The sequence below is a fragment of the Urocitellus parryii genome, chromosome 11 (genome assembly GCF_045843805.1).
Source record: "Urocitellus parryii isolate mUroPar1 chromosome 11, mUroPar1.hap1, whole genome shotgun sequence".
NCBI classification, from domain to species: domain Eukaryota; kingdom Metazoa; phylum Chordata; class Mammalia; order Rodentia; family Sciuridae; genus Urocitellus; species Urocitellus parryii.
Window position 1 is genome coordinate 16,602,455 of NC_135541.1, and position 15,439 is coordinate 16,617,893.

The 15,439-nt window shown below is 36.3% G+C and overlaps 1 protein-coding gene across 3 annotated transcripts in view; it reads right to left on the reverse strand.

Annotated features, from left to right (window-relative positions):
- The window catches only part of Eya3 (EYA transcriptional coactivator and phosphatase 3), a 101,490-nt gene that overhangs the window by 13,191 nt on the left and 72,860 nt on the right, over window positions 1–15,439 (reverse strand). For all 3 annotated transcript variants that reach the window (XM_026391642.2, XM_026391640.2, XM_026391641.2), the window contains 6 exons: window positions 13,370–13,453; window positions 11,795–11,884; window positions 9,435–9,493; window positions 6,030–6,190; window positions 2,560–2,674; window positions 693–814 (listed from right to left, as the gene is read on the reverse strand). In XM_026391642.2, coding sequence (XP_026247427.1) covers window positions 693–814; window positions 2,560–2,674; window positions 6,030–6,190; window positions 9,435–9,493; window positions 11,795–11,884; window positions 13,370–13,453 — 631 coding nt within the window. The remainder of the gene's footprint in view (window positions 1–692; window positions 815–2,559; window positions 2,675–6,029; window positions 6,191–9,434; window positions 9,494–11,794; window positions 11,885–13,369; window positions 13,454–15,439) is intronic.

The window sequence follows — 15,439 nt, forward strand, 5'->3', positions numbered from 1 at the left end:
AAACTCTCTCTCTCTCTCTTAAAAAAAAATGGGTATGTAAATATCTCCTTGAGACCCTACTTCTGGATATTTGGATACAACTCAAGAATCTGAGCCCCAATTCTTCTGCATATTTACCCAGAAGTAGGTATATGCTGGATCATATAGTATTCCTATTTTAAAGTTTTTTGAGGAACCATCATACTGTTTTCCATAGCAGTTGCATAATTTTACAATCTCACCAACAGTGCACCACATTTTCAATTTTTCCTTTTTCACATTCTTTTCAACACTTACTATTTTCTGTTTTTTTTTTGGTAACAGTTGTTGTACTGGGTGCAAGGGATTTTCACTATACTTAAGTATACAATTTAGTCCTTGATTTTTAATCCAGTGCTTTTCCTATCATACTACATATTCTATGTGAAAAAGAGAAACTTGAAATGATGCAAAAAAAAAAAAAGATTTCAAGGCTAGAAATTATGTTCTTTCAAATATGATAAAAAAAGAAGCATATTCATGTGAATTATTAGCTGTGAGTTCTTGAGTGAGCAACATAACTGCCAAGCCTCAGATACCTCATTGGAAATGTCAGACAACTGTTGTAGAGATATTATATACGAAGTGTCTCATAGATGAACTGGTAAATAATATACAAATAGTAGAAAGTTTTATTTTAAGGCCAGTGATGAGAAAGAGAATGCAAACCATACCAATTTTGGTAGCACTATAGATGTTTTCAATAGGAAATATTTCTCCTAGTCCATATAGGAGAACCTTGGCCAGGGCTGGAACCAGCTGGGTGGTTGTGATCAGAACATTCACACAATTCTTTCTAGAAGGGAACAAGAAGGAAAAGAAAAATGTGAAACTAAACCAACCTAGGAGCAAGAATTCAAATGGGCCAACTTTTTATGATCTAACTATCAAAAACTAATCTCAAAGTAAGGTATTATTAGTGAATACTCTTAAAACTTCAGTTTTCTTTTCTTTTGGTAGTGGGGACTAAATTCAGGAGTGCTTTACCACTAAGCTACACCCTAGCCCATTTATTTATTTGTTTGTTTGTTTGTTTGTTGTAGTTGGACACAATATCTTTATTTATTTTTATGTGGTGCTGAGGATCAAACCCAGTGTCTACATGTGAGGCAGGCACTCTACCAATGAGCTACAGCCCCATCCCCCTTTTTATTTTTAGAGAATGGGTCCCCCTATGTTGCTGAGGTTGCCCTTGAACTTGTAATTCTCCTACCTCAGCCTCCTGAGTAGCTGGGATTACAGGCATGCACCTCTGTGCTCAGCTCAGGTTTTATTTTCTAGATCAAAGGGCAGAGATACTGTTTGTTTATTTTGTCTTTCAGTAAACAAAGAGCAGCAACTTGATTCATGACTTATTTCCCTGCTGACCATGCTGTAGCTTACTTAGTCACTGATATTATACATTACAAATTACAACAGAGGTCTCAGTGTTCTATTTAATCTAAATATAATTTAGTCCATAAATGAGATGATTTAAATTCTCTTTGCTCTTCACACAACAGCTACTCAGATTCCAGAATACATATTAATTCCATGAGTACTTTACCTTCACTGGATATCGACCCCTCAGTGTCAGTTTTACTGTTTATTTGGTTGTGGATTTGGAATTATTGCTTTGAGAGAAGGTATAGATATGGCTGCATTTATTTCCTAGTCTTAAGTCTCAAGCTGATAACTCCTCCTTATGCTTAATGTACTCTTTTTCTTTTGAATCTTTCCTTCTTGAGTGGGCCTAGGTACATTTCCTGAAACTGTGATATGCCTCCTACTTGTATTCTTTGATTTTTTTATCTCCTGGGTGGAGATTATAGGTGAGTTTTAGTTTGTAAGCAAAAACCAAGGGAAAAGAAAAAGGATTTATGGGCTGGGATTGTGGCTCAGCGGTAGAGCACTCACCTAGCACGTGTGAGGACCTGGGTTCGTCCTCAGCAACACATAAAAATAAATAAACAAAATAAAGATATCGTGTCCAACTACAACTAAAAAGAAATAAAATATTAAAAAAAAAAAATAAAAGGGGGCTGGGGATGTGGCTCAAGTGGTAGCGTGCTCGCCTATCATGTGTGCGGCCCGGGTTCGATCCTCAGCACCACATACAAACAAAGATGTTGTGTCCGCCGAAAACTAAAAAATAAATATTAAAATTATCTCTTTTTCTCTCTCTCTTTCTTTAAAAAAAATAAAAAAAAGAAAAGAAAAAGGATTTCACATATAAATGTTCTCTTAAAATTCTAGGGTGTGAGCTGGGGTTGTAGCTCAGAGGTAGAGCGCTTGCTTAGCAAGGGTGAAGCACAGGTTTAATTCTTGATACCACATAAAAAACAAATAAATAAAAAATAAAAATTAAACTCTTAAACAACAAATTCTAGAGTGTGCTGTTATCATAAAATAACCTTGCTGCCCACCTAAGTACTTGCCTCAATCATTTAAATATTTCTCACCCCTATTCTAATCCTTATTTTAGGAAATGGGTTATATGGGACTAAGATAGGAGAGATCATCTCTCTGAGAGGATGAGACCTAAAAGAATCATTCCCATACCTGGACTGGATGAGAAGTAAGGACTTTAATGCAGTTCCTAACCAGGAATCAGTTAAAACTTCAATTTCTGCTCTTAATCTCTGTAGTGCTTCCTTTCTCTGGGGACTGAGGAGGCCTTTGGAAACAAAAGTAGACAAATTTATCATTTGACATCATATATTTGCTGATACTGAAAAAGCAACTTACAAATTCAATTTAAAAATAGTTTGAGGTGGGGCTGGGATTGTGGTTCAGTTGCAGAGTGCTTGCCTAGCACACATGAAGCACTGGGTTAGATCCTCAGCACCACATAAAAATAAATAAAATAATGGTATTGTGTCAAATAAATTAAAAATTAAAAAAAAAAGGAAGAAAGAAAAAAGAAATAGTGTGAGGCCCTGAACTAATATTTCTCTTCTTGGGGAAATTTTAGAGTAGTGCTATTCAAAATGCCACTTTGACTTTCTTCATCAAAATTTTTGCTAGGGAGCACAATAACAAGATCAGCTGGTAGAAACAGCACAATTAGATTCTGATACAAGCTCCTTCTTTCATCACCAACTCTATAAATATGCAGAATGAAAAACTACACTTAAGTAGCACTGTTTCAGAACAGGATATAAGGAACCAAAGAAGGAGAAATAAGTATTATAGCTGGAAGAGTTTTCAGCATTTCTAATCTCTTTCTAAAGAAATCAAAGCATGATGGGCAAAGATCACACAGTAATTTAAGAGCTTATGGTCTCAGGCAGTCTTTCGACCACCACAACCCTATGGTGACTTCAATTCCATGTGCCTCAGAACATGATAGTTAAAAGACTTCAGGTTGAATAACCATTTTTCTGTACTTCACTCATTTCTGAAATAACTGATTGATAAGAAACTAAAACACTGCCTAAGACTACATAGTTAAAACAGAACTCATATAACAGAAGCATGTCATTAGACACCTGAGTTACAATATTTAAATAGCAAGTCTGGCTCAGAATTTTTTGTAGTGAAAGTTAAAAAAAAAAATACTGTGCTCTATTAACAATACTCCATAAAACAGAAGACATTTTGTGAGGAGAACTAGAAGTATAATTTATTTTCAAATTGATGGTTTCACAATGCAAGCCTGGAATTAGATGATGCTCTCATTTAACATTCTGGATAAAACAAACAACAAAACTAGTACCACATACTTTACTAAGGTATGATATGACACTTTTGTTAAATTATCCTGTAATCATACATTTCTGTTTTCTAAAGAAGTTTCAGGGAACTCTGATAAAAGGTTGCATCACTTCACTTATGAAACTAAGTCTAGGAACTGAGGCAAGGAATGGATCATAGTCTTAAGTTGCATATGAAATCCAACAAAACAAAGGCTAATGCATAAAGAAGAAGAAAAGTAAAAAAACTTGAAGTTGCCAAAATATAAAGTATTGGCTGTATCATAAGAAGATATAATAAAAAGGGAAATCTGAAGAAAGGAAACTAGATTTCTAAAATCTGGAAGCCCATAATTTTTATGTAGAATTAAGAGGGGTTTAACAGGAATAAACCAAAATGAACTTTAAACTCTGTCTCTACTTTTACCATTCTGTAAGGCAAAATAATATAGTACTAAGATCTTGACTAGAAGAATATACCTATTGTGGCTTTAATTTGGAATGTCCTCCAAAAGCTCATGTGCTGAAGGCTTGGTCCCCAGTGCAGCACTGTTAGAAGTAGGGCTGTGCCAGGCACAGTGGCACATGCCTGTAAGCTCAGCATTTTGGGAGGCTGAATCAGGAGGATCACAAGTTCAAAGATAGCCTCAGCAACTCAATGATACCCTGTCTCTAAATAAAATGAGGGATGAGAATGTGGCTCAGTGGTTAAGTGTCCTTGGGTTCAATCACAGGTATTAAAAAAAAAAAAAAAGTGGGGCTGTCGGGAAGTTATTGGATCACTATGGCTCTGACCATCATCAATAGATTAATCCATGGATGGATTTATATATAAATGATGCATTGGGAGGTGGTGGAAACTGGGAGGTGGTACCTTGTTGAAGGGAGTGGGTTTTGGGGGGTGTGTCCTTGGGGGCTATGTCTTGTCCCTGGCCCCTTCCTCTGTCTCTGCTTCCTGGCTGTCCCAAGGTTCATCTTGTTCATCTTCTGCCATGATGTACTGCCTCACCACAAGCCCAGAAATAATGGAACCAGTCAACTATGGATTGAAACTCTGAAACTGAGCCAAAAAAATCTTTCCTCTTTTAAGCTGATTTTCTCAGATGTTTTGTCACAGTGATGAAAAGTTAACATAATACCTCCAGTCTATGTAATTCCTGAAACTTCATGCAACATTTTTATGTGTGTACTTTTGTGGGGGATGGTTCACAGCTTTAAATATTTTCTCAAAAAGGGTACCTCACTAAAAAAGGAATGGCATGAACTACACTGGACCAAAAGTCAGGGGATGTGATTTGGCCAGGCCACTAAGTTGCTATGTGATCACAGATATGCTGTTTCCTCCTCCAACTACCTCTATGATGAATGTTAATTTCTCAACTGCCAAATGAGATATTTAGATTAGATTTCTAATTTCCTTTCTAATTTGAATAAAGTATGATTAATTAATTCCAAATAACAGATTTTTAGGAATGACATTTGAAATTTTTTTTTCGGGTAGAAATAATTTCTAAGGTCTTTCAAATTACAACACATTAAAATTGCTAACCTATAATCCTAGAGCTAGTTTTCCATCCACTACAAACATAGTAACTAGTTCTACTTAACTTGTCCTGATGGTTACAGAAATTAGCCCTCCAAAATCTGGCACCCTATTTCTATATTGACAATGGTTGTGACTCAAGAACAAAAACATGTTATCAAACATAATCTATGGGGCTGGGAATGTGGCTCAGGTGGTAGCACGCTCGCCTGGCATGCGTGCGGCCCGGGTTCGATCCCCAGCACCACATACCAACAAAGATGTTGTGTCCGCCGAGAACTAAGAAATAAATATCAAAAAAAAATTTTCTCTAAAAAAATAAATAAATAAATAAAATAAAAATTAAAAAAACCATAATCTATGTAAATCATTTCCTTCAAAAAGTCATCTGTCTAAAAAGAACTTTCCAAATTTATGCCAAGAGAAATTAGAAATGCAGAGCTTTTTCTATTATTCTAACTATTTAGTCTAATGTCCATTAGAAGTGCAGAGCTTCTTCCCCAAAGGGTTTTAATCACATCCGCATTTTTTTCTTTTTGGACACAATACCTTTATTTTATTCATATATTTTTACGTGGTGCTGAGGACCAAACCCAGGGTCTCGCAGGTGTGAGGCAAGCGCGAGACCACTGAGCCACAACCCCAGCCCACATCCACATTTTTAAAATACCGAAATAACAAACTGCTGTGGAATAAATTAATAAGCAGTTGCCAGGGTTATCTAAAGAATCCCTAGAAAGGAAAGTAGGGAATCAGGAAGAAACAGAATTAGACTGATTGTATGCCATACTTACCACCCACGTTGCTTTTATGCTTATCATAAATTTCTCTCACTTTTCGGTAGCGGAAAGCCAGTTTTCTCATCCAGTCCACACCTCCCTGGACACCCACAGAGGAACCATGGCTACCACTGCCTCCTGAGCCACTGAAGCCATCTGTTGAGAAACTATAGTTGCTGCAAAGAGAGCGGATAATGAAAATCAAAATCTATACTGCATGGGATTTTTGGTTGAGTGCTACCTGGAATTCTCTCACTTATTCCTAATATCTGATAAATAAAGTTTATGGTTTTAAGAATCTTCTCACTAATCTTTGTATGTCAGAGTCTATCTTTAATTAGTCTTCTGTCTCACCTCTACTACTTCCATCAAAGAAAGGTCTGAGAACTGGGGTATAACAGCTCATTGTTAGATATAGTGGCACATTCCTGTAATCCAATGACTTGGGAGGCTGAAGCAGGAGCATTGCAAGTTCAAGCCTCAGCAACTTAGTGAAACCCTGTCTCAAAACAAACAAAACATAAAGGGATAGGGATGTGACTTAGTGGTAGAGCACTCTGGGTTCAATTAAAGAGAAGGAAAAAAAAGCAACAACTTAGTTCAACTCAGTGGTAGAGTTTATGTTTAGCATGCATGAGATCCTGAGTTAAATATCAAGCACCCCATTCCCACTCCCTCTCTAAAAAAAAAAAAAAAAAAAAAAAAAAAAAAGTACTGAGAGGAAGGAAGAGAATTCAAGCACCAGCATTCCCTAGAGGTTGGCTTGGGGTGGGGCATCCTTTTCATTAATGCCAGAGAATACTACAGAGTGAAAAAAAGCAAAATATAAAAATGATGGATACAACTACGTAAAAAGGAAAAAAAAAATGGAAGGGGAAAAAAATGGGAGGAAATAACCCAAAATACTAATAATGGTAAGATAATGGCAGATGGTTTTCTTCAGTGATCTGTTGGCTGGTTTAAAATATGTCCACAATTTCTTTGATATTCCCTTCTTCTAATTCTGCTCCCCTTGGGTACCAGCTATAATTAGAATGCAAATAGAATGTGGTAAAAGTGACAGTGTCAGGATTCAAGAGACTAGGCTTCTCTTGCTTTTTTTTTTTTTTTTTGTACTGCAGATTGAACCCAGGGGTGCTCTACCACTGAACCACATCCCTAGCTGAGCTGCTTAAGGCCTCGTTAAGTTGCTAAGGCTGGCTTTGGACTCTCAATACTCTTGCCTCAGCCTCTCGAGCTGCTGGGATTACAGGTATGCACTACTGCATCTGGCTTTGCTCTTTCTTGCAGTACTTGTTCTGGAAGAAGCCAGCTGTCATGTGAGGATACTTAAGCTTCCCCATAGAGAGGCACATTCAGTGAGAACTAAGGCCTCCTGTCATTGGCCACATTTGAGAGACTTAACACAGGCCCTTCAGCTCTAGCCAAGCCTTCAGATGAGGGAACTCCAGCTAATACCTAGTTTCCAGAGACCTTAAGAACTACCTAGTTAAGCTGATTTTAAGCTCTTGACATATGAAAACTGTAAGACAAAAAACAGTTAATTTTTGTTTTGTTTTGTGGTACTGGAGATTGAAACCAGGGGTGCTCTACTACTGAGCTACATTCCCAGCCCTTTTTATTTAAGACAGGATCTTGCTAAGTTGCTGAGTCTGGCCTTGAATTTGTAGTCCTTTTCTCTTGGCCTTGCAAATCACTGGGATTAAGGTGTGTACCACTATGTCTGGCTAGTTGTTTTAAGCCACTAATTTGGGGGGGGGGGTAAATTATTATGTAGCAGACAATTAATATAGTTATATAAACTGGGAAGAACTAGTATTTCACAGTAAAGATTTAAAAATGACTGGCAGAGGGCTGAGGTTAGGGCTGAATGGTTGAGTGCTTGCCTAGCATGTGTGAGGCACTGAGTTCAAACCTCAGCACCATGTAAAAAAATAAATTAAATAAAGGTATTGTGTCCATCTACAACTAAAAATAAATTAAGAGGGCTGGGATTATGGTTCAGTGGTAGAGTGCTCGCCTAGCACGTGGGAGGCGCTGGGTTTGATCCTCAGCACCACATTAAAAAATAAAATAAAGGTATTGTGACCAACTACAACTAAAAAAAAAAATATTAAGAAGCTGCTCTAAGCTTTAAAAAATAAATTAATTAAGGAAAAAAATGGCAGAATTCACGATAACTTGGTTTAATCTAAAGTCAAAATGGCGTTCACTATATTAAATGTGAGTTTATATATTAAAGTTGTCAAGACATAAAATAGGTGATTATTGGTTAGTCACATGTACAAAAGGAAAAAAATGAGGTTCAGAGTGGATCATAAGGTGCTTGACTGACAACCATGCTTTTTCTTAAAAAGACTAAAAAAGTCTTGTAAGATTGATGCCCTCCATGGCTGTGCGATACATGATATGCACAACTGATGCTGTTCCTTAAAGTGAAATCTTTCAAACTTCTCAGCACTTTATTAGGTCCTTACTAAGGTGATATTTCTACTTCTGCCATGTATTTGAGAATTCACAGATGGGATACTTAATTTTAGGGTAGTCACAGGAAAGAATATTTTAAGAGGGATAAAACATTTTTTTTAACCTTTATTTTATTCATTTATTTTTATGTGGTATTGAGGACCAACCCCAGTGCCTCGCACGAGCTAGGCGAGCGCTCTACCACTGAGCCTCAGCCCAGCCCCAAGGAATAAAACATTAAGATAAATTAATACAAAAAGATGCAATAGTCTTTTTTCTAGTCTTTAAATATAAGAGATAAATTTTTGGATAATTCTTAGCTAGGACTACTAGGCCAGAAAACAGTAATCCAGAGAGAGAAATGAGGAGACTAAACATGCATTTTGCCACTGAGACTTCCTTGGTTTAGTTTTTGCTGTAGTATAATGGCTAAAAATGTCTTTCCATAAGGTTATTCCTGACACCATCAGGCTCCTACAATTAGTTTCCTTGAAGAAATTAAAAATTTTTGATGTTTATTTGCATCTAAAACTACACAGTCTGGAAGCACACTTTCTTCTGACTGAAAATCTGTGCAGAGAGATATCTTCAATGCTGTTTCCTCATTCCATCACTGCTACCCCTATTTTTGGGGGGGTTTATAGGTGGACACATACCTTTATTTATTTATTTTTATGTGGTGCTGAGGATCGAACCCAGAGCCTCACATGTGTCAGGTGAGTACTCTACCACTGAGCCACAGTTCCAGTCCTGCTATTACCCATCAGAATTACTTCTCTGTTCTCCATCACATTTTCTATTGTCACACTCTCAAACTGCATGTCATAGTTAACTATGCTTGTTTCTGCCTCCTCTAATAGATTGTGAACTTTTTCATCTTTCTTTTCCTCTGAACCCAGACAGTATCTTGTACATAACAGGTGTACTGATGTTCAAAACATCACTGTTTATCACCTCAAGTCTTGGCCATTGTCATCAGAAGCCACATCTTCCACATGCACCTGGTCACATTCCTGTTAAAAGACAAAACACTATTTTAGTTAGGGGGTGGGGCAGAAGTGCTATCACCATCATGACATTATAAAGTGACTATTTACAATAGCAGGATAATGAAATACCTCTGGTCTCTTATGTATGAAGGATCACTCACATTTACCACCCCCTTTGCTGTACAACTTCCTTTATAGCCTGATATACATCCCACAGTCTTCATGACATCTTCCTTAACTAACCCTTCTTTAATTTCTGCTCTTATCTCAATAGTTTATGAGGATAAGCATGAGCTCTTATAATATCAGGTGTGCTTATGTCTTACACTAGACTGTAAATCCTGTTAAAGCAGGATGTTTGGGGAAGGACTTACATCTTAAATACCCTTTGCATTCTACTAGTCTTGTTCAGTGACCTTATATAGCATATAAGCAATTAATTATTGTAGATGAAACGGATGCTGGTGGAATGTGTACCAAAAGTGAGAATGAATGAAACTGAAATTTACAAATTCAAATGTAAGTTTAAGAAGAGGTCACCTAAGCCAATCTCATATTCTAAAAGGGAAGTAAAATGATCTTCTTAGGATCATACAACTAGTGAGTGGCAGAAAAAAAAACAAGGAAAAAACCTGGGTCTTTTGCTTCTTAATCCAAGGCTCTTTCTACCAAGTGTATGCTACTACTGACATAAAACAGCACCCATTGCCTAACTTTGTTGGTTGTACTCCTGACACCTCTAGGGTACCTACGTTAGAATCCTCTGGGGAAGTTTTTAAAAATGCATATTCTTGAGTCCATCCCAGACCTACTTGAATCAGAATTTCTGGGAGTGAAGTCTTAGAATCTCCATTTTTAAGAAGCTCCCCAGGTGATTCTTATGCCCCCTAAAGTTGAGAATCACTGACCTGGGGGGGCAGGAACACATTCAGGTCAAATTCTTCACAGAACTTTCAGTCCTGAGTGAGGACTATGTCTAGAAAATCATTACAAATACAATTTGGCAATAATTATTGTTACACAGTAGGTTTTCAATAAGTGTTTGCTGAATAAAAACTATGCTGTCCTAATTTATCAACATATGAAGTTGAGGAAAAATTAAAGCATTATGGAATTTAGATAAAAGCAGTAGAGTTTAGAGTCATATTAATTTGGGATGCTGGGGTACCGGGAATGGAACTCAGGGGCCCTCAACCACTGAGCCACATCCGTAGCCCTATTTTTTTGTATTTTATTTAGAGATTCTCACTTTTGCTGAGGCTGACTTTGAGCTTGCAGTCCTCCTGCTTCAGCCTCCCAAACTGCTGGGATTACAGGTGTCTACCACTATGCGTGGCTTAGAGTCATTTTTTAATTTAATTTGCTGGAGAAATGGCTGTTGAATAGAACTAGATTGTATTTAAATAGAAGTAGGATTACTTTGTGTTTGTGAAATGTCATTTTATTTTACTACAAAATCTTCACTACTTTTTAAAAACTAGGTAATACATATTGTATACATTTCAGAATTCAAACACACAAAATGAAAAGTCTTGTCCCTCCTGTTTCTCACTAACCCTTTACCTTAGACAGATAACTATTAGTTTCTTCTATAGGATAACTGCTTAACTGTGGCCCCGGATGGGAATATAAGTTTCCCAACTTGAAACTCACATTCTGGTCTTTAGACTCCAGGTCTGTGATCCTTCTACGATATTATTTTTACCTCAAAGGTAACTTCAATATCAAAGCCAAAAAAACTTTACCATGAAGCTCTCAGTGTTTCCTGATTTTCCTGGTACCTAGCTATAAAATGATTCTGTATATCAAGCTTAACTTATATATGAATAATAAATGTGTAAAAAAAATACAATGAGTTAGAGCAATCATTTACAGATTGGACACATTAAAGGATTATCATTTAAGAAGGTATAATTGAAAAATGGTCAAAATATAATTGAGAGTACTAATCAAGCCCATTATATATATTATTTAATACTTATTAATAAACTGGAATATTGGTTTACATTTCAGGATTTTCCCTGATGAGTTGGCGTTTCCCTTAATACTATATCACTTCCAAATATGCAGACAAAAATAAAAAATCTGAGCCAATAAAACTGAGGGTCTGAGGAAAGAATCAAGACTATAGAACTTCAACCATGATATTCCTCTAAGACTACATATGCATGTGGCTGCTTGCCATTCCAGCCTGACTCTGTATTACCTAGCCTCTCCATCTTGCTCTGTCTAAACATTTATCTTCCACATTCAACAGGCATAGGGTCTTAAAGTTATTGAACCAAACATCTCACTGAAGCACAGAAAAAAATTTTACATACTTACTTCTAAGTCATTGAAAAACAGATGTGTATCAGCCACTTCAAAAATCATTTCTTCCATTGTTAAACCTGAGCCAATCACTACTGTTGGGTCCTGGAAGACAGTAAGAGAAAAAAGATACTTGACTTGGTACTCACAGTACTGGTTCATTTTCAAATATTTCAAAATTATTTTGGGTCAAGGCCAAAGCAACACAGGTCTACAACAGTTCTTCAAGTATTATTGATAATATTTCACTGACATTTCTAAGAGTGTGGATTGTTCAATAGAGAGGATATTAGAAATGTCAATCCTCTCTTTGTGGAAACTAATATTTTCATAAAAGTAAAAGGAATATATTTTATACAGAGAATATATTTAAGAAATTAACTCACTGCTTTGCAGTTAAAATTGTATTTTTATCATTCCCTTTGGTGTTTTTTCCTCCACTTAATTTTTTTGGGAAATTCTCTGTTCCAGAGGAACTCCTAACTATTGCTAATATGAGATGCAATATCTCCCTGTCAAAAGCCGCCTGCCACACATGCAATATAACATCAGACGTCTGACAATTTCAACAACCAGAAAGTAGAGAAAGGTAAAAGAGTCAAAATATTTACAGGAAAATCAAGGCAAGCTGCTTTGAGATGAATTATCAGTCCTTTACTGAGAGTCTATATTTTTAAAGTCATCTTAGTAATATAACTTATGAGTTTATATCAGCTGGCCAGCCTAGATAGTAAGAGCCTGTGGAAGCACTCCTAGAAAAAACCGCAAGTGATGAGATAAAACAATTGGGAAGTGTGAGATAGCAAGGGAAGTAGATATTTTTATAAAATTTTTAACCCAAAATTCGAAAAATATGATTCTGGAGATAATTTGGCATAGAAATACAGTCCTAATCTTCTCAAAAGAGCTAATTATTCTGCCAAAATTAAAAATTAAACAAATTAAGTTTTGTTAGGTATATTTGTTTTTTTAAAAAAGCATGCATGTATTTTAAGAAAGATATTTTATCTATATGCTTTATGTCTAACTTTTGTTTGGCTAAATGAAATGCTTGGTTTGGGTTATTAAAAGTGACTTAAGGTGCTGGGTGTGGTGATACATGCCTGTAATTCTAGCAACTTGGGAGGCTAAAGCAGAAGAACTGCAAGTGCAAAACTAGCTTGGACAAACTAGCAAGCCTCTGTCTCAAAATATAAAATTAAAAGGGCTTGAGATGTAGGTCAGTCGTAGATATACTTGTGTTCAATTCCCAGAACTCAAAAAAATAAAACAACCATGTAGCTGAAGGTAAAACAAATCATGTCTCTGCAAACAGAATCCCGAGAATACTCTGTTTTGAGCCTCATTCCTATACTTTATAAAATGCAACTTCAACTCAAACAACTTCCGCTCTCAACACTGGTCCAAGGACTAGTATCTGGCTTTATCATCAACTCCACTTGATCATATAGCTTGCCTGGTACAAGCCATCTGGTGAAATTTTACATGAGAAGTTAAAAGCCAACAGGTAAGATGAGGTAGCAGAAAAAAAAAATTTCTGCTCATATAGTCAGAGGAGGGATAGTTATAACAAAAGACTATTGAAATTACCTTTCCATACTTCTGGGCATAGGATCCAGTAAGAAGGGAATGAAAGATGATGATGGTTTCATCCAAGTCCCACAGAAATACCCGCTAAAGGAATAAAATATAAAGCATAATGAGTATCTTCCAGTAACAAGGAAAATACATAAATGAAAATACATAAATCTTAAATAATGGGAACAAACTGTAAGTGGAATTAGAAAATACCTTGTGATGAATGAAAACACAAACACAACATATTAAAACTTATGGGATACAATGAAAGCAGTGCTAAAGGGGATGTTATAACTGAAAGTACATACATTAAAAAAAGAAGAAATAGGGCTAGGGATGTAGCTCAGTGGTACAGTGTATGCTTTGAAAGCACAAGGCCCTGGAATAAATCCCCAGCACCAAAAGGAAAAAGAATGATCTCCAAAAAACCACATTGTATACCTTAAGGGACTAGACAAAGAAGAAGAAAGTAATACTAAAGCTAGTAGAAGGAAGTAAATAAAGTTAAAATGGAAACAATTAAAATAGAAAAAGAATAGAGAAAAGTCAATGAAACCAACAGTTGGATCTTAGAGAATATCTACAAAATTAACAACCTTTAGCTAGACTGACTATGAAGAAAAAAATAGAGAACACCAAGATCACTAAAATCATCATTACTAATTATTAAGATTTCTAAAAGTAGGAACACTATCACTGATTTTATATTTATAGAAATAAAAAGAATTATAAGGGGATACTGTAACAAACCAGGGAACTCAAATGAAATGGTCAAATTCCCAGAAATACACAACACAAGGTACCTAACTAAATCAAGAAGAAACAGAAAACCTGATTAAGACATATAAATAATAAGGAGATTGAATCAATAATTTATAACATTCCAACAAATAAAAGCCTGTTATGAGACAGCCTGGGGCGGTGTGTGTGAGCTATGGGCATTTGAGTACATGAGGGGACTGGACTGATGTTGCTGCTCTGACTGGGCCGTGAGACATATGTGTCCTTTTCCCTTGCTCTGCTTATGATCCCACACAGCACCTGAGATGGGTGTGGCCTTCCAAGATGTCAGTCAATTTGCTGACCGCAGGACATCACCAAGCAACCCCCTGAAACCCAATTCCTTGCGTTATTTGGGTTGAACTTTCTTGAATGTCTTTTTCCCCCCAAAACAGGATGGTTTCAGGCCTGCTCTCTATCTTCTGCCTGCCTCTCTTGCCTCCTCTGTGAGAGCTGGGGCAGAGGAGCTGTCAATGAACCCCAAGAAAAAGGTACTTTCTGCGTCTGCGTTGTTATTTAGTGCCAGCCCAAATCACCTGGAGTAACTCTGACTGATTTTGTCACATATACTTGCAAAAGCCCAGGACCTGATGGCTTCATTTGTGAATTGTACCAAACATTTAAATAAGAATTAGGGGGATGGGGGCATAGCTCAGTGGCAGAGCATTTGTCTAGCACATGCAAGGCCCAGGGGTTAATCCAGGCACCACAAAAAGAAAAAGAAAAGACTAGATTTAACACCAATCTTCTTGAAACACTCCTAATTTATGTAATGAGACCAACATCACCCTGTCAGACTACATTTGTAAGAAAACTATAGAAATTTTTAAAACTTTTTCTCTTATGCCAATTGATGCAAAAATCTTTAACAAAATAATAGCAAACCAAATTCAGCAGCACATTAAAATAACTATACATTGTGACCAAGTGGGATTAGTTCTTGGTTCATTCAACATATAAAAATAAATGTAACATATTCATAAAAGATGAAAAGACACATGATAATCTCAATTGATGCAGAAAATACACTTGACAAAATCCAACATCCTTTCATGAAAAAAAACCAATTCAGTAAAGTAGGAGTAAAAGGGAATGTTTTCAATATGATAAAGGCATATATCAAAAACCTACAGCTAAAATGACACTCAGTTGTAAAAGACTAAAAGCTTTATCCATTGGATAAGGAATATGCTAGAATGCTTTTTCATCACTTTCATTTAACATAGTAATGGAAGTTCTATCCAGAGCACTTTGGTAAGAAAAGGAAGAGAAAAAAAAAAAGACATCCCAATTGCAAAAGAT